Below are 17,484 nucleotides of genomic sequence, written 5' to 3'. Positions count from 1 at the left end.
TTCTTTGCACTTCTTGTAGGTGTTCCAATATATGTTCTTTTGGCATCATAAATGTACTCTACCTCGTTGCTAGGTGACAGGTGGCATTGGGCTTGTTCTAACAGGGCAAGCAGTTCTAGAACCCTAGAACCTTTGGAGACTATTCCAGTCAGTTGCTTTCCAAGGATGGGTCATCTCTTATAGAGGACATCTGGACTAGCAACAGAAAGATTTCTTGGACCCAAACAACTGCTGATACCATTTCCTCACGATCTTTTGGATCAACAGCACAAGCAGCTCTCATAGCAGAGCTCCCTGCTTTGGTGCAGACTGCATTCTAAGCCATCTTGTTACTTACTTGGATTTATGTCTATACACACAAACTGAAACTAAAGCAGGGACCACATCATCCTGCATTCTTTGATGCGCAGATAGTAAATGCCTAGGAATGAAAGCCAGTCGCATCCTACACCTTTAAGAATGGCTTGATTCTTAGCAATCAGGTGGTGAGGCTTTTCATAGGGCATGACTGTAATTACCAGCTGTTAGTGTCTGCAAATCAAGCTGCTGTTTAGATTTAAGAGCAGGTCAAAAAGCTGACAACAAGAATTGAACATCTTTTAAAATGCCATTATCATCATGATTAAAACAAACTTTTAAATGGATGATTGTTACAGATCATACAGTCCTTTTGGTTTAACATGTTCTACCCAAGCTCAGTATATTTACTTGCTTTCTGATGCAATAGGTTTCAATATAGTCTCTTTATTGTGAAACTGTTAAAAAGTGGCAGGTATTGGTAGAGAAACTAACCTTGAACAAGATTAAATAATCCCACTTTGAGATTGTTTTGTAATGAAAGTGGGCTGTACATGCTATAAAATAAAGCCAGCAGATTATTTAACATCCAGGTCCAACCCGGCTTCTTTAGGAGTGGTGTTATCACAGCCACCTTTAAAGGGGCTGGCATCACTCCCTTTCTCAAGGAGAAAGGTGGACCCCTTCCCTAGATCTCCCCATAGGCCATGAAGGACAAGGGTCAAGCAGGCAAGTGGTGGGCCACCCTTGTCCAAGCACCACTCCGCATCATCGGGCTGCAATAACTGAAATTGCTACAAACAAAATCATACGGTGTACTAGTCACTTCTGCCAATGGAACTGGGACAACTGTGGGGTCCAATTTGGTGTGGATCTGATTTTGCCCTCAAAATGATGTGCAGATTTGTCTCAGTAGGGTACCAAGAATTCAATCCTATTTCTTTTGGGGCCAGAGTGTAGAAGGCATGAACCACCCAGAACTCCATTGGACAGCACCCTGAGGACACGATGCAGGTGGAATAAAAGTGTCTCTTAGTCACCTCCACCATCATGGAATAGGCTTGATAGTGAGCACAAAGCCATGTTTGGTCGTATTCAGCCCAAGTTTTCTTCCACCTGAGCTCTATCCATCTTCTCTCCTGCTTCATTGCCCTCAGCTCAGATGTATACCAAGGAGCAGGTCGGGCTCTGTGAAGGGGGAGAGGGCACTTGGGGGCAATCATGTGAACTGCCCATGTCATCTCCATATTCCACAGAGACCTGGGCTTTGACAGGAGCACCTACCATACCAGCCAGAAAAACCCTCCAAAGGCTTCTGGAAACCAGTAAGAACCATTAGACTTTGGGTGTGGACCAACTTAATGGGTCCTCCACCCATGCAGAGGATATTTCAAACCTCAAGAGGAAGTGATCTGACCCTGACAAAGGGGTAACTGTCAAACCCCCAACCATCAGACCACCATTATCCTGCCCAGTTGAGAAAACCAGATCCAGAGTGTGTCCCTTCTCATGTGTCACATCAATGACATGCTGAGACAGCCCCATGGTTTGCAATGCTGCCATGTCCTGAGCCTCCCTTGATAAGGCAGCCTCAGCATGGAAGTTGAGATCACCCAAGACCAAGTTCCTGGGGCTCCTCAACACCAGGTCTGAGATAACCTGTGTCAGCTCAGGCAGGGAGTCAGCTGGGTAGTGGACTGGACATTAAGCCAGCAGAATCCCTGTCTCCACCACCCAATGCCAGGTAGACACTTAAGGCCTGGCCCCGAGTGGACAGGAAGCCTGCAGAGGGGGATAGAATCCCTGTGAACCACTGTAACCCCTTTCCCCAGCCTTCCAGGCGATGCTGGTGCTGTCCCAAGTACCCAGGCAGACATAGCTGGGAGAGTAACCCTCCGTTGCAACTCTCTCACCCAGGTCTTGCTGATACAGTGAGATTTCATTATGTGCCGACCTAGCACTGAGTAACAGCACCACCAGGCCCAAGGGCTAACTGGCATGGTTACCAGAGACCATCTGGGTGGGGGAACGACCAGAAAAGAGAACAGCAATAAGACATCTGTCCCCTCTTCTCTTTCTTTGGCCAGTCCACCTTCCTCACCTTTGCCAATTCTTCTGTGTTCCAATCAATGTTCTCCTCTGGGTATCTTCCATGTCCTGTATAATACCAAGCCCCCTTATCAACATTCAATTTCATCTGGGTTCTTGCACTGGCATAGATCGATCAACATTAACAACCATATGCTGAACTTTGGATCTTTGAACTGAAGATCACTGGGTAGCAACAGAACTAACACAGAAATATTTGAAGAGACTTTATGGCACCTAAACACACTTCTTGAACAGTCTCTTCTCTTACAGGTGGATACATTTCTCAGATCTTTTGCACACCCTAATTACTAAAGATAAAGGTTGCCCCGCACATGTGTGTTAGTCGTGTCCAACTCTGGGGCTGATGCTCATCTCTGTTTGTAAGGCTAAGAGCCAGCATTTTCTGAAGACACTTCTGTGCTCATGTGACCGGCATAAACGCTGAGATGCAAGGAATGCTGTTACCTTTCCACTGAAGTGGTACCCATTTATCTACTGACATTTGCATGCTTTCAAACTGCTAGGTAGGCAGGAGCTGCGACAAAGCAGCAGGGGCTCGCCCTGTCATGCAGATTCGAACTGCCAACCTTCCGATTAACAGCCAAACAGCTCAATGGTTTAACTTAATTACTATTCCCTAATTACTATTCTCAAAGAATAGGTGGGAAAAACATGGAATAGGTTGTATAGGAAGGTAACTGCGTTGATTAAGGATGAACTTGCTGGAGGTTGACATTGAAGGAGATGTGATGCTCAGCCAGGTGCACTGTTTGCTTTGGCCAGGGCTATGCATGGTTGTAGGTGCTTTCACCAATTCAGCTAACATCTGGTGGAAACCAGCATGCGTGTCCCTGTGAGAAGTCCACTGTTAAGACCTAGTATTGCATCCAAATGATAATATTAATCCTTATTTGTCCCCTCCAACTCCTTATCAACTAAAATCAAATAAAATAAGGAAGGAGCTCAACCATCTAAACAAGAATAAATTTATTTGGGATTGTTTAAAGATTTATTGATATACAAAATGTATACAGTTTGATATTTTTAATGCACTATACCTTTTCTTCTCCCAGTGACATAAACCACCATTTAAACAGCTATTGTGTTCGTGCCTTAATGTCTGTATCTATAAGATACACTACAGAATTAAAAAATAATAATTACTGGGCGTTTATGATGCCTTTCAATTAAAAATAACAATTAGTACCTACATAACAAAAAAAGTTGCAGCATGAAACTTCAGTTGGACAACAGGTTCTTCTTGTTGAATATTCAACAAATTGGGGACAGGTAAATTACATTTTATTGGCATAAAGTTGCATTGCAATCTCCCGCACATTACATAATGTAAATCCAACTCTATTTTCTTTTCTTTTAAATAAGTTCTGTATATAGCATAACATTAAAGGTGTTTTCACACAATTTTAAATACAACGGAGGGGCCCTTGTGATGCTGTTCTGGGTGGTGTGGAAGCCACGGCAGCGGCACAGCTACTTACGGCACTGGAGAGGCAGATGCCGGCACTACAGCCCCTTCCCATACCGCCGTTGCTCCCACTGGACACACCAGCAGCAGCAGCATAGCCGGGGTGGGGGGGTGGGGCTGGGGTGCCACTGGGCTCGTGTTGTCACCTGACCGCTTGGGAAGGCGCCATGTTGTGACAGCTCTTGCAGGGCAGCGGTAACATCAGAAGGGACCCTAAAATGTTCACATGTACATTCAACATTCATAGACTGGTTTTAGGTGATCTTTGGAAGGCAACACTTCTGAAGCAGCCACTACGTAAAAAGAAACAGCACTTCCCAAACACCTGTTCATTGTACAAGGCAACATATCCAAGACCAACTTCTGTGCTAGTTCGTTACATCAAATACCTGTGTGATTAGACACCTCCCTATCCTGCCGTCTTCTTTTGTGGCTCTACTAGTATCTGACAGTGACTTGATAAAACTGAAATGTATCTTTTCGTTTTTTTAAAAAAAGAGGATTTCATTACATACAGTCCATCCCATGAGAACTGGCTCCACACTTCTGAGGATGAATCCTGATACAGGAAACATGCCATCACTTCTTGTCTGGAAACAGCTGTTCCTGCTCTATGGGGCTCAGCTTACTGGCACTGAACACGGACAGGTCCTTCGGAGCAGCTTCATTCCAGTGGGCCACATAAAACATACATGGCTCTGAGCAGAGACAGTATTATATAAGACACCCTGAGAAGGGTCAAAGAATCCTTCGGTATCTGTAAGCAGAAGGTATGTGCAGGGATGGGGGCTGGGAGGACTCTCCCATTTCTCTAGCCAGATGACAGAAACCAGCTGCCAAAAAGCCCAAACACAATCTGCCTTAAAACCATCAAAACCAAAAACGTCATTTGGTCAAGGGCATATTGCACTATAGGATGAGGAGGGGGAAATCTCCTGCACAGACCTAGGTAAAATGTGAAGTTCTCCTTCTGCTAAAATGCCTCTTTAAAAAGCTATTTCATAAATACTTAATCTCATTCAATCCTATCCCTCCCCTCGCCCTCCCTCCAAAAAAAAAAAAACCCCCCAAGGAATCACCAGCTGCCAGGTGCTCCTCCATGGGTGATTCCCACATTTTTCTAGGCCCCTCTACAATGGGCCCGTTTACTGTACCAGAGCCATCAAAACATTCCGGTCCTATTTGTGTAGCCTTTTGTTTTGATGAAGGATTCTATCCAATTACAGCACAGGGAGAGAAGGGCCAGGGGACTCCGTGACTTGAGCAAATGTTTGGGTGCAACCAGAGTGCTGTGCCCGTCATCACAGCATCACGTGACTGGAACCGGCTGAGTCAGATTCTTTGGTGCAGCTCCCAGGCTGAATGGTCAGCTCTGGAGAATCATCTTGCGGCAGCAGGATTTTATCGGGTGTGTAGTCATTCCGTTTCAAATCTACAAGCAAACAACAGGCGCCCTCAGAAGAATGTGGGAGAGGAGAATGGACACACATTTGCAGCATGACAGCTCTGAATTCCAGCTAAAGCGGTGGCCAGGAAAGGGGGACAGGGAGTGTGAGGGCAGCCAGGTCTGCACACGAACTTCTTGGCGCAGGAACTCTAAGCTTTTCTGCCTGAGCCACAGCTGCCTGATGAGCATTACTGGGAGTGAATTTGTTGGTGGGGGGGGCATCTGAACTAAGGATGGAAGCCAAGTGTCTGAACCAAGACAACGGGGTTTAAGCTGACTATTTTATGCCTGACTTCATCAATAGGCAAAGTATGTGTCTAGAGAGAGTTTTAAGAGGTTCAACATCCTAATTTATAATAATATAGTGGCCTTTATGATGGACAGTTTTTGTTTCTCAATTTGTGCAAAATGTATGTCCCCAAGATGACAGGACTGCTCTCTTAACATATACTGACTTTTAGATGGCAGGGTAGAGGGGATTTCCCCTATGTTTGTCATAATTAAGGGAATTAATTTATCCTGCTTGCAACAGTGTATTTATAGAGAAAATACTTCCTGCCCAACCTGTTACAGCTCTTAATTCTAGGAGCTCAGGTCAAGAAAAAGGTGGAAGAACCAGTCCTCCTTTCAGCATGTATGGGAGGGAAAGGGAAAGAGTCATTTCATGTGGTTTCAGGGACAACTTGGTTAGGTTATCGTGAGCACAGAAGTGAGCAACTCCATGTCCTAAGTAACCAACAGGGAACTGTGGAACTGAAGTATGAAACCCTTGAGAAATAAAAAGTAATAGTTAAAGGCAGCAGAGAGAGAGAAGTTTTTTTAATACACAGAAGTTGTATTTTTAAATCCAGAAGGAATTTATTTCTTCTCCCTTAAACAGGTGTGTCTGTTTACCTGGAAGCTTAAGTTTCCTGCAGCATGAGTTGCAGTGGTGCTTAGCTCTGAAATTTTTGATGGCATCTTCTCCTAGATTTGCAGGACCAAATACCATATCGTTTGACCTTTAAAATAAAGCATAAAACGTAAAGTTTCTGTAGCCAAACATGCAAAGTTTGTGTGGAAAGTTTATAGGTCGGTCTGTCTGGTGTGGTCTTGTTAAGAGTTTCTCTTTTCATCTTACCAATGGGAAAGAAACTAGTCTTTTTATCAGGTAATGAAGGAAGCTCTCTCAGGTGACCTCTCAAGTTTGCTGATCCACATTTACCACTGCTTTAAAATTAAGGCAGTCTAGAGATCTAATCACAGATCTGTCTTCTGATGAATGGGTTGGGCAAAAACTGAGTTCAAGCTTCTATATACAAAGTAACCTACAAGGGCTGTAGAAATGGATTCTGTTTCAGATAATCAATCTGCACCTGAAAGGCCAACACCAGAGCACCCAGAGATAAGCCAGGGAAGTTACTGAGAATCGGAGATTTTAGAGATCATGCTAATACAGAGGGGGCAGACATGGCATCATTAAACCCAGGATCCAGGTGATGAGACTGTGACTGGACATTCCAAGTGACTGACCCTGGAGCAAGAGGATCTGCTTGAAAGTGTGGTTTGCTCATTTCAATTTGGAAGGAAAGAGAGGTAATTTGGAATCAGCTTCTTTTCTTTAAGGATCAATATACTAACTTTGCTTGTTTCTTTTGTTTCTGCCTTCTTCAATACTGCTCTTTTGCACTACAAAGCCAGCATAACTGGTCAGATTTAATGTAAATAAAGTCTTTAAAGCTAGAAAAGCCCTTTTCCTGGTCTGCTAGGAAGGAAAGGGGAGCAGAATGACCACTGCACATGCACATATCTCCCTCCTTCCTTCACCGTACTAAAAAGGAAGTTTGTCCTGCCTATTTTAATTACCTTTTTTCTTCAGATTTTATCACAGAGGGATCTGTCAAATTTTCTCCAACACCTTTACAAGAAACAGAGGAAGTTATAAACTTGAAAAACTCCCCAGTTAATAGTCAACCACAGATATGTGAACACAACCTTTTTCTTTTCCATACAAGTGGTTCTAACATGAAAAGACTAGTGAAAGAACACATGTCACTTAAACTTCCCTTCAATCTGATGCAGAACAATATATTTTATGGGGGCGGGGTGCAAAATAGAAATGTTGAATTAGGCCACCTCCATCCACACTCTGTTGTGCACAGAGTATTGAACACAGCAAATATAACAATCTATTTGTTATAAGAGGGCAATTCACTACCTTGTGCATTTATGCAGCTTGCTCTGAAAAGGATTGTGAAGTCACCACCAAGAACATATGATACTGTGACTTATACTGTGTCAGACCTTTGATCCATCTAGCCCAGTAATCTTGACACTGGTTGGCAGTAATACCTCTCCTGATTTTCAGGCTGGCATTTTTCCCAACCTACCTAGAGATGCCAGGAATTGAAGTTGGGACCTTCTGCATGCAAGCTAGCACTCCACCACTGAGTTATGGACTGCTCTGCACCGTACTGCAGGAATATTAATGACCTATATTCCACTGACGTATTTTCTATATACACACTTGAGAGATATTATTTTCTTTTAATATACAGGAATAGGAGGAATAAATGTAATAAAAGGCATTAAAATATTCTCCTGCAGCATGTAATATAGCGAGAACTCAACTCAATGGCATTTGTTGAAGATCCATATTGTGCAACTTACAGCCTTCTAGTGCAATGTTATGACATTCCTGTGCACTCAGAGTTGCCACAACCCAATGTCCCTCTGTTTCACATCCCTGCTTGTCAGGATGTCCATTTACCTTGCAGATCTAAGACCAACAGCTCTCCTCGAGTATATTCATATGTCCAGTGGCTGAAGGCTAACATGACTTCCTCCAGCATGTTAGTTGGAATTATTTCATCTCCATTGTTGTTATTGTACTTTCTGAACTCTCCAGTCATGCATTCCTCAACTGCAAACCACTGCCCAGCTGAGTGGCAATATAAAAGGAATACTTCCAAGAACCTTATGAAGAAACATATCAAAACAAGATTAAGGTATGAGCAATTGCAGCATTAAGAGGTTTTGCGCCAGGACTCATGCAAATTCCTCTGTCCTTTTTTTAAGGGTCTGTTCCCTTATTGACCAGGTAAGCATAGCAGTTGTTTATTTATTGTTTTATATTGCCCATCATCAAAAGGGCAAATGATCCAGTGCCCAATACCTCTTTTCTCCCCACAGGGTCTAGGTCAAGGTGACCTACTAAATTTCATGGCTGACAGGCTCGCCCTAGACACAGTGCACTGCCCTTGCACACCCGCGCGCCACTTCCCAGTGAATGCACAATTAGCCAACTCTAATTCTTCTTTGGTCCACACTAATTCCTTATTCTTGAAAAAATAACTAGTGAGTGTATGTCCAAGAGCTTGTTTTTTGTTAATCTAGGACAGTGATGGCGAACCTTTTAGAGATCAAGTGCCCAAACTGCAACGCAAAACCCACTTATTTATCTCAAAGTGCCAAAACTACAATAAACCTGAAAACGGAGGTTTTAGTTTAGAAAAAACAACTCACAGCTAGCGAGAGAGAGAGAGAGAGAGAGAGAGAGAGAGCGCGCGCGCGCGCGCGCGAGCGAGCGAGCGAGCGTGCGCGAGCGCGTTGGCAGCACACTGATGGGCCATGTGAAAGCTTGGATGAGTCACGGCTAATGAGTCATGGCTCGTGACGTCATCGCCTGGCGCTGCTATTCCATGTGCATGGCCCCTATGTACACTGTTGTCCGATGCTCGGCTGCTGGGGTGATGCTGGGGCGACTTAGCTTGCATGCCGACAGAGAGGGCTCTGCGTGCCCACTGTGGCACGCGTGCCACAGGTTCGCCACCACTGATCTGGGATCACACCACTGGGGATTTTAAGGAATGCTACAAAGCAAATGGGCTCAATTTCCCCTTTATAATTAACCCTCTCTAGTCACCTAGTTCGGGGGGGGGCGGTGTTGCCAACCCAGCAGTATTTTTGCCAAAGCAAAATTTGGTTTTTGGCTCTGACATACTTGAGATTTTAAAAATCCAAAAAATCTTATACTTCAGCCCTCTGGAATACTGTCTGACATTATAACGGTTTGAGATATTTTAAAAGTGTCTTTGCTGGGAAGCCTCCTCTATATATATGCATGAGTTTTTTTCTGTGTGTACAGTACACAAAAACAATCTACACAACATATGGAAATTGTATGTAGACCAATGCTGTGTGCACATCACAATAAAGAAAAACTTTATTTTCTATCTAGGTAATCCAAATGCTGTATCAATCTAAGAATAATGAAATAAGATGCATATTATTTTTTACATGATCAATTCTGCAGTTTTGTTGGTTTATACAGTTTCATTTTAATTTAATCTAGTCTGGCCTTTGTTCCAATATTCTACTAATTCACACTGCAAAGGACTGATCAGTATTAATAACTGTCAAAGGCCTCTTCCCTAGAACTTCTGGCCTCATGAGAATTGCCTCCATTTAAAGCTACAAGAATCCCCCAGTTGACTCACTGCCCATACCAGTTCAGTATTCTAACACACAGTATTTTTGTCAAATAGAAAAACAGCACTGAGAAGCACCTCCATGAGGCAAGGTGGGAGACAGAGAACGACTGGGGGCTGCAGAAGTATCCATATCTGGATATTTACAATGCTGTGCTTGGGCGAACCATTGTTTTGGCCCAGCATGGCTGTCCCTGCATTGTGAAGATGTTATAATACATACCTGGGAGAATATGGAATAGATTTGGGCTTCATCTGATTGAAAGCAAATGTGAGCTTCTGTGCTGCCCTTTGCTGCTGAATTTCCTATGAAGAAGAAAGCCAAATTTCTTTGTGGTTAAGACAGGCACCTGACAAAGGCAAGAGCACTGGTAACTATATTTGTATTTTCCCAGTACCATCCATCCACACAGTCTTTTACAAAGAAAGGGAAGATGGTTCCTTTACAAGTCAACAGAGGAAGGAAAAGGAAATGTCATTATTGCAATTACAAGCAGTTAGGCTTAATTATGTTAACATATCGAGACTAAGGGGTTGTGCCTGAAGGTTTACTGGAAAAGTACGGGTTTTGAAATCTGTAGGGGCGGGGGGGCAAACCCGTAGAGGGCAAGCACGATGAGGATTAAGAGTCCAATAGTGGACAGGATGTCAGTGCAGGGGTTTAAGAACAAGTTTGACATAGCCTGACAGATGAGGTGAATGGCTTTGGCAGTGATGTGCTGTAGTCAAGACAACATACGTATAACCAAGGAATGAGCAGAGTTCTTGCTATTTCTGTAATATTAAGAGAGAAACAATATGATATCACAATGGACTGAATATGGGGGCAAAATAACAAGAAAGCAAAAGTTAAACAACTGTTCCCCAGATGGATGATAACATTCTCAATTAAAGAGGAAAGTGAAGCTGAGGAGAGCTTTGGAGGAAAGGTTAGAACTATAGTCTTGAACAGACAGGCTAACAATGAAATATCAAAGGGTACTTGGAGATTTGGGTTGAGAGTTGGATGGAAGGAGAACATTTCTGGGGTAGATAGAGCTGGATAGTATTGGCATATAGGGGTTACTGAAAATCATGGGTAACCCAAGGAGGTTATCTGTGCAGAGAGAGAGAGGAGCAGGGGATGGAGAACTGGTCTCTGAGGGATCCTAACAGATAAGAGGAAAAACAAAAGAAAAAAAACTGTGAGAAAGGTGGAAAGAGAACCAGCTAGGGCAAAGTCACAGAGACCAAGGCATAAAGGCAATAAGCAGAACAGAGCAAACTATGGTGTTAGTTCAGCGTATTATGCTTCTGCAAGCAGTTGTGCAGGGGTAACTGCTTGTGCAACATAAAGATCCACCGGAGCGCTGCTAGTGCTATTTGAATTTGTGGAATGACACTGCTGGACAGCACCCAGTGGTTTTTATGGGGGCAATAACAGGAGCAGAGAGATAGACTGGCGGTTTTTTGTTTTTGATTTTGAAATAAAACAGTAGTATATTTGGAAAACAGCGGAGAAGGAAACAGAAGAGAGTAAAGTTGATTGTAGGGTAAAAAATTTGGTAGTATGGTAAAAAGGAGAGATGGCACAGGAAAGGAAAAGTTCAGCTGGACATGGTTGAAAGGTTAGATGAAGACCACAGCACATGCAATTCAAAGTTAGACAAAGGAAAGACAGGGGAATTGAGAGAAGTGTAGGAGAAGGAGCTAGAATGGAGGGAAAGCGTGAGAAGCAGAAATAAAGAAATGAGTAGCTGGTTTCAATTTTGCCACTTAAGAGGCAGCACAAGGAAGAAACAACCTGCATCGAAACTAGAAAAGACATGCTGCAGATTCCTAAAGTTGGTGTGGATCAGACAGGCTGTTTGGCTTACAAATGGCAATAAGAAAGAGAAAAAGGTTGACTTTATGATGGACAAAATCAGCCCACTCTTTGTTCTCTTCCAGATGTATACAGTTATGCAAGAACAAAGATGAAGATATGGGATGAAGTAGTGAGCCAGGGCTGGAGATGAGGGAGGCTATGGGCTGCTGGAAGAATGGGGAAAGTGTTTCAAGAGCTGAGAACAGGGATATATTTAACATGAAAACTACAGAATTTAAGGAGCTGTAAGAAATGACAAAAAACATAAAAAGGTACAATATTTTGGAAAAAGATGGAATAGAGGTCACAGAAAAGCTAGAGACAGATATGATTCCAAGAGTGATTTTACTTCATTCCTGAGTGCACAACCAAATTTTAATCCAAGATATCACATAAAATGTGCCCATGGTTTTACATGCAAGGTAAAGAAAAATGTTTTCAAGTTGTGAGAAACAAAGACCGCTCTTAAACATTTAAGCAGCTGTATGTCATTGAAGGATTGCGTTTCAGAACAGAAATAAGTGGTTATTGCTAGATGGCTCTTGCAAGTGGGCCAGTTCACATGTAGGCGCCCACTGGAAAACAGTAAGTTGAGACCGGAGCCAGTTGCAATACAGAGAGCAGAAGCAATCCCATGATTTTCAGTATGAGTATTGAAACATTTTCTCCTTATTAGTAAAAATGCAACTTACTCTTAAACAGAGATGTAATACTGTGTCTTCTTTGTAAATGCTTGACCAAGTGTTGACAACTTCAGGAAGAAAGGACTTGATGATATAAGTGTGCCCTGATTTGAGAATATCGTGCTCTGACCAGGTGCAGGCCACTTTGAGGGCACGCCGCAAGCCTCCTCCCATTTCCTCCTTGCTTAAGAATTCGATTTTGGCGCAAAGACCCAACTGAGACCAGGAAGACATACTGTTGTTCAAGATGTTGGGAGAGCTTTCCTCAAGACGATACACAGTGACTGGTTCACCTGCCACATGAAAATGTGTGTCATCGGTTAAGCCTGGCAGAATGTTGATTTAGGGTGCAATCCTATTGGCAATGATTAGGCCCTAGAATTCAGAACCTTATGGTCATCCAGTGCAGGAAGAAAGGACTAGCAGAGGAGGTTTCCACCTCCCCATCCTCCAGCTCTGCATCTTCACTAGGTGGGATCTTTTCACCAGTCTTGTTAAGCATCTCAGGGGACAAGGGGAGGTTGGAAAGGCATTGACATAACTTCTACTCTGGCCTCTCCAGTCTCCTCTCCTGCTTGTCCCCCCAAGTACCTCCTTTCTCATCCTCAGACAGTAGCCGGTATGGTTCTTTCCATGTTGCCTGAGAGGAGGACGGCTGCTGGAGCTTCGATTCCTAGCTCCATGGATGAAGCAACACCTCAGATCTTGGCATTTCAACCCCACAGACACCACTGAGGGACCACGAGAGCATTCTCCTAATCCTAATCTATTCTGATAAACATCTTTTTGGGCTGGCCAATAAAAAGAGGAAACTTAAACACCCCTTTTCCTCTTTAATAAAGTGTAAAAGAATTAATAAACAAGATTATTAATAATTTGGTACAACTGAGTGTTGGCTTGTGTTGCCTGGGGGATTTTCTTTCATCCATTCATTCTTCTTCAAAACTAGCAGCAAAATAGAGTGGAATCATCTGGGAATCTCTAAACTTCTGCTTCAAAGTTCACAAGAATTTCATCTGTACTGTAAACACAAAGTCTCTCTCTGAGTTTGAGGCCAGGGTCTATTGTTTACCTTCCAGCCTCAGAAGTCACATCCCTTGGCCAAACCTTCAGGGTGTTTTTGGTTGCTATGGCGGATGCAGGCAGGCTCTCTGCAGAGTCACCACTGTGCTTGTGCAGTAACTTCCACACAGACATTATAGTAAGCACGTGAAGGTGCAATTTGGAGAGACTAGAATTTATTTAGACCCCTTTCCCCTTGTTTATAAGCATAATTGGAAGATCGGTAGGCTGCTCAGCTTTGTCAACTTGGAAGAAAAACAAGCACCTCCCTCCCCAGCAGAAGTGTACATCCGAATACATGCCCAAGAGGTATCAAAACAGTTTACTGTAGCCGAGATGGTGTTAACACTAGATGCTTTTCTCCAAATTAATGCAGCTACTTTTAGAGTTTGTTTTCTTGGGAATGTCTCATGACTCTCAGGCACAAGCAAATAAATAGCTTGTAAGAGATTTATAAAGAAGCCAGCTACAGCATATATTTTCCTAATCTATTTCTGGTATTTCTCTCGTACCAGTGGCTTGTTTTTTAGATTTTGTGAAGAAGAGATCAATCTTGTTTAAGATTCACAGTAATACCATAGGCAACATTAAGTTTTCCAACTGCCTTCCTTCTCAGAAGTTTCACATGTATACACAAAAGAGAAGGTTTTCTCAGCTTTGAAAAGCCCTCCTGAAGAGATGTGCCTGATGCCAACATTGTAATAATTCTAGTGCTGGTTAGGCCATTTTTATTTTCCCCATGTAGAGAGGTCCGCCTGGCGCCGTCGTTATTTGTTTTTCGGTGCCAGGCAAAGACCTTTTTATTTAAGCGGCATTTTAAATGTTAATATTATTGAAATTTATCTGGCCAGGGCGGCTTATTTTATATTGTATGTTTGTATTTTAATCTAATGTTTATATTTTTAATTTTAAGATTATAATTATTTTAATTTATTGTTGCAAGCCGCCCCAAGGCTTCGGCGAATGGGGCGGCATAAAAATGTTTTTAATAAATAAATAAATTTGCATAAATTCCACAGTTTGCCTCATCAGTTTTATTTGATGCCTTTTATTATGGTGGCCCCATGTTAGTGTCATATTGTATTATCTATATTGTTGTGCATCACTCTGGAATATGATTTAATGGCAATATTTTAAATGTAAAAATCATCTTACCTCTTGGAGGCACTGGGGTGAATGGGATGCTCTGTGACAATCTCATCAAGTTATTTCTTTCAACAGCTGTTGAAAAACAGAAAGCAATTTGTTGCAAAAACAGTGCTTCAACTGTTCATTATTTATTTATTTAAAACTTTTATATGCCATCCCTTACGCATGGCATCTCATTATGTCTCATAGCTTTTTTACTGACCTGAGTAGTAGTATGTGGTATCCATGATGGGTTTAAATGGAGAAGCAATACCTTAAAAGAAAAAAAAAAGCCAGGGCACACATTTTACACACATCACTGTAATATTTAAATCTGTTTTTAAAATCAGGATAATATTGAAAGATGAAATGGTATTCTACAGTCCCTGTAACACAATTTTATAGGTTGTTTCAAAAGAGGATATTTTTTCTCATAAAAGTGCATTTTAGATACAATAACCCTTCTAACATAATGCATAAAACACTGAAGGAGACAAAAAAAATGAGTAAATTTGGTTTGGTTTGCCCCAAGTCAGTCATCTTATGATTGCAAACAAACTGAGGATTACAAGAACTAAAATAAATTAATACAATGAAGGGACTGTCCTTACAACCAAGGGCCTTTCACATCTTATGTTAAATTACTGGTACCACTGCAGCTTTCCATAATGTACTATTTTACCAAGAACTTACCATTCAGTGCATCCTCCTCAGAAGACCTGTAAGAAAGAAAAATTTCACTGTTGTTTGCACTTTTGGTATTTTATTACCCTCTGCCTCACTGCTCTAGTCTCTTTGCCCTACTAGTAATATGAACTGTTAAAGACCCCCTTTTCAAATATTATCTACAATCATCACAGGAAAAGGCAGAAAGTTTCTTATGAATATGCCTCCACTCTGCATGAGCAAAGCCAAAATTAGGTTTGGGTCAGTCACCTCCTATGTTTACATTTATATTTATATTTATATCTTGCCTTCTTTTAAGATACACTGTTCTGATTATCATGAATAATAAGCATATGCAGCGGTCATTTTGCTTATTCACATGTTCTAGAAACTTGCTGCATTTTCATACATCCCCCCTTTGTTGTTATTTTTCCTTTGTATAGCCTAGAATAACCCTGTGTAGAGTTCAAATGGAGAAGCCATTATCTATACCCTGCCTTTTTTCCTTCCAATGAACTCAAGGAAGCGTACATTATTCTGCTCCTCCTCTCAGTCTTTACAAGGCGGGAAGAAGTGTAGGGAAGGAAAAAGGATTTTTAAAAAAAAATGTAGGAAAAGGAGTGCAGAAAGAGCAAAGAAAAGGTAGGTAATGGAAGGAGAAAAAACTTGAGTGAGTGAAGTTGAACCAATCTGGCAAAGCGGTGAGGTGTGCTGTCGGAAAGAAACTGAAGAGGGCGAGAGCCCTCCCCTCTTAGCCTAGGCCCAGAAGCAGCAGGGGGGCTCCCACCCACTTCGCAATGCTGAGCTATGGAAGTTTCTCTCTGATCCAGGTCTTATGCTACGCAGGAAAGCCTACATGTGTGATGCACAGAGACCATGATGAAGAATGTAAAGATCCTAACAATTTTGTTCCCTCTCAGTGTATGTGGTTCACAGCATAATCACAGAGTCACTGTTGTGGGAGATAAGGCACAGGAAACCAGAAACATGGACAGCTTGAGTACCACAGACTACTTACATTTGATTGCTGAATGAAGGTCTCCCTTGTAACCAATCCTGCAAAGAAAAACAATCATGCATCTGTAGAATATATAGCACAATTGCTGGATTTAGCAACAGTGTGTCATACTTTTGTAAGGCCTATACAGTACTGACAGGGTTTACTCCTTCAATAGACTTTTTCAGCCATGTTTCACTAGCCAAAAAGAAAGCATCCAAGTTGCTCCCCCAAGAGTGGCTAGACTGAAGAGACTAGAATACAACTATATTCCACTTCAGCAGTAGTCTGACAGATTCCTGTCTTACCAAGAGCTCCCTCAGTGGCATAAATGGCTTACCTGAATTGTCTCCCAAGTGCAGTGCAAGCAAAGCAAGCACAGGTTTGGGACAAGCATAGCATGGGGCAGTGGTCCATGTGGTGGTGGTGTCAAGTGATGAAGCAAAAGTACAAACAGCTGCCAGAGAGATAAGGCTACCATTTTCTCCTCAAAGACCTATTACAATACTCACTTGCACTGATCTGCTGCCCCCACAAAAAGAAAGTGTTCTCTCATTAAGCTGGAGAGGACAAAAAGTCCAGCACATTTTTAAAGGCACTTCAAGAGGATAAATACCTGCTAGTTTGGAGACCAGCACCATATCAAGGCACAGTCTGCAGGAAAACTGCATTAAACATAGTAGTATCACTTTTTACTCACTGTGAGTAAGGCTGCTTTGGAATCTACCTGATGAGACTCTTCAATCGATGTTCTGCTCCTATTATGCACTTAAAAAAAAAATCAAGGTCAGCCAGCTAATTAAAGCTTTTTTAGTCATTTGATCATCAATCTTTTGAGTGATTACATTTAAACAAATGTGCTTATAATCAATGCTTCTAATACAATAATTCCAATATCCTTTAATATTTAATAAGTTAAACACTGGTATTTTGGAATTTGCCATTTTAAAAGGAGAAGTGGGGATTTACTTTCCCCATCCAAGGCTTTGGGCATGCTTAAAGGACTTCTTTGGATACCAGGCAAAAGCTGTTACTGTTTGTATTTTATTAGAATGAGACTCCAATAGAAAATTCCAATTCCCTGTACTTGAACTCTTCATAACATTGCTGAACACTTAACCCAAACAGCTCTCCTGAATTTGTACAGAAATTCACACTTTTTGAAGTTGTGATGCTACTGAGAAGCAACTGCTGGTACCCAGCCTTCGGCTTAACAGCCCACTGTGTGGACAGGTGTCCTGCTTTCTCTAGCTAACAATGAGAAGAGGGTAGGATCCATGTAAGGCCACAAAGACCAACGACTGAGTTTGCT

General features: G+C 42.1%; 1 protein-coding gene across 7 annotated transcripts in view; it reads right to left on the bottom strand.

The window, feature by feature from the left end:
• Nucleotides 1-3,360: 3,360 nt before the first annotated feature.
• The window catches only part of TRPM7 (transient receptor potential cation channel subfamily M member 7), a 79,219-nt gene continuing 65,095 nt past the window's right edge, over nucleotides 3,361-17,484 (bottom strand). For 4 of the 7 annotated variants that reach the window (XM_044438566.1, XM_044438567.1, XM_044438565.1 and 1 more), the window contains 11 exons: nucleotides 16,873-16,940; nucleotides 16,194-16,231; nucleotides 15,203-15,228; nucleotides 14,733-14,783; nucleotides 14,537-14,602; nucleotides 12,329-12,612; nucleotides 10,014-10,096; nucleotides 8,071-8,276; nucleotides 7,167-7,218; nucleotides 6,216-6,322; nucleotides 3,361-5,306 (listed from right to left, as the gene is read on the bottom strand). In XM_044438566.1, coding sequence (XP_044294501.1) covers nucleotides 5,176-5,306; nucleotides 6,216-6,322; nucleotides 7,167-7,218; nucleotides 8,071-8,276; nucleotides 10,014-10,096; nucleotides 12,329-12,612; nucleotides 14,537-14,602; nucleotides 14,733-14,783; nucleotides 15,203-15,228; nucleotides 16,194-16,231; nucleotides 16,873-16,940 — 1,112 coding nt within the window. In that variant the 3' untranslated portion in view covers nucleotides 3,361-5,175. Of the gene's footprint in view, nucleotides 5,307-6,215; nucleotides 6,323-7,166; nucleotides 7,219-8,070; nucleotides 8,277-9,056; nucleotides 10,141-12,328; nucleotides 12,613-14,536; nucleotides 14,603-14,732; nucleotides 14,784-15,202; nucleotides 15,229-16,193; nucleotides 16,232-16,872; nucleotides 16,941-17,484 lie in introns of those variants that run through there. The other 3 variants (XM_044438568.1, XM_044438571.1, XM_044438569.1) reach the window with 3 other exon arrangements.

Source organism: Varanus komodoensis, unplaced genomic scaffold, assembly GCF_004798865.1.
Source record: "Varanus komodoensis strain SLA01 unplaced genomic scaffold, ASM479886v1 scaffold33, whole genome shotgun sequence".
NCBI classification, from domain to species: Eukaryota; Metazoa; Chordata; class Lepidosauria; order Squamata; family Varanidae; genus Varanus; species Varanus komodoensis.
Note: the sequence above shows the minus strand (reverse complement) of the source record. Positions and strands in the feature narration are given on the sequence as shown.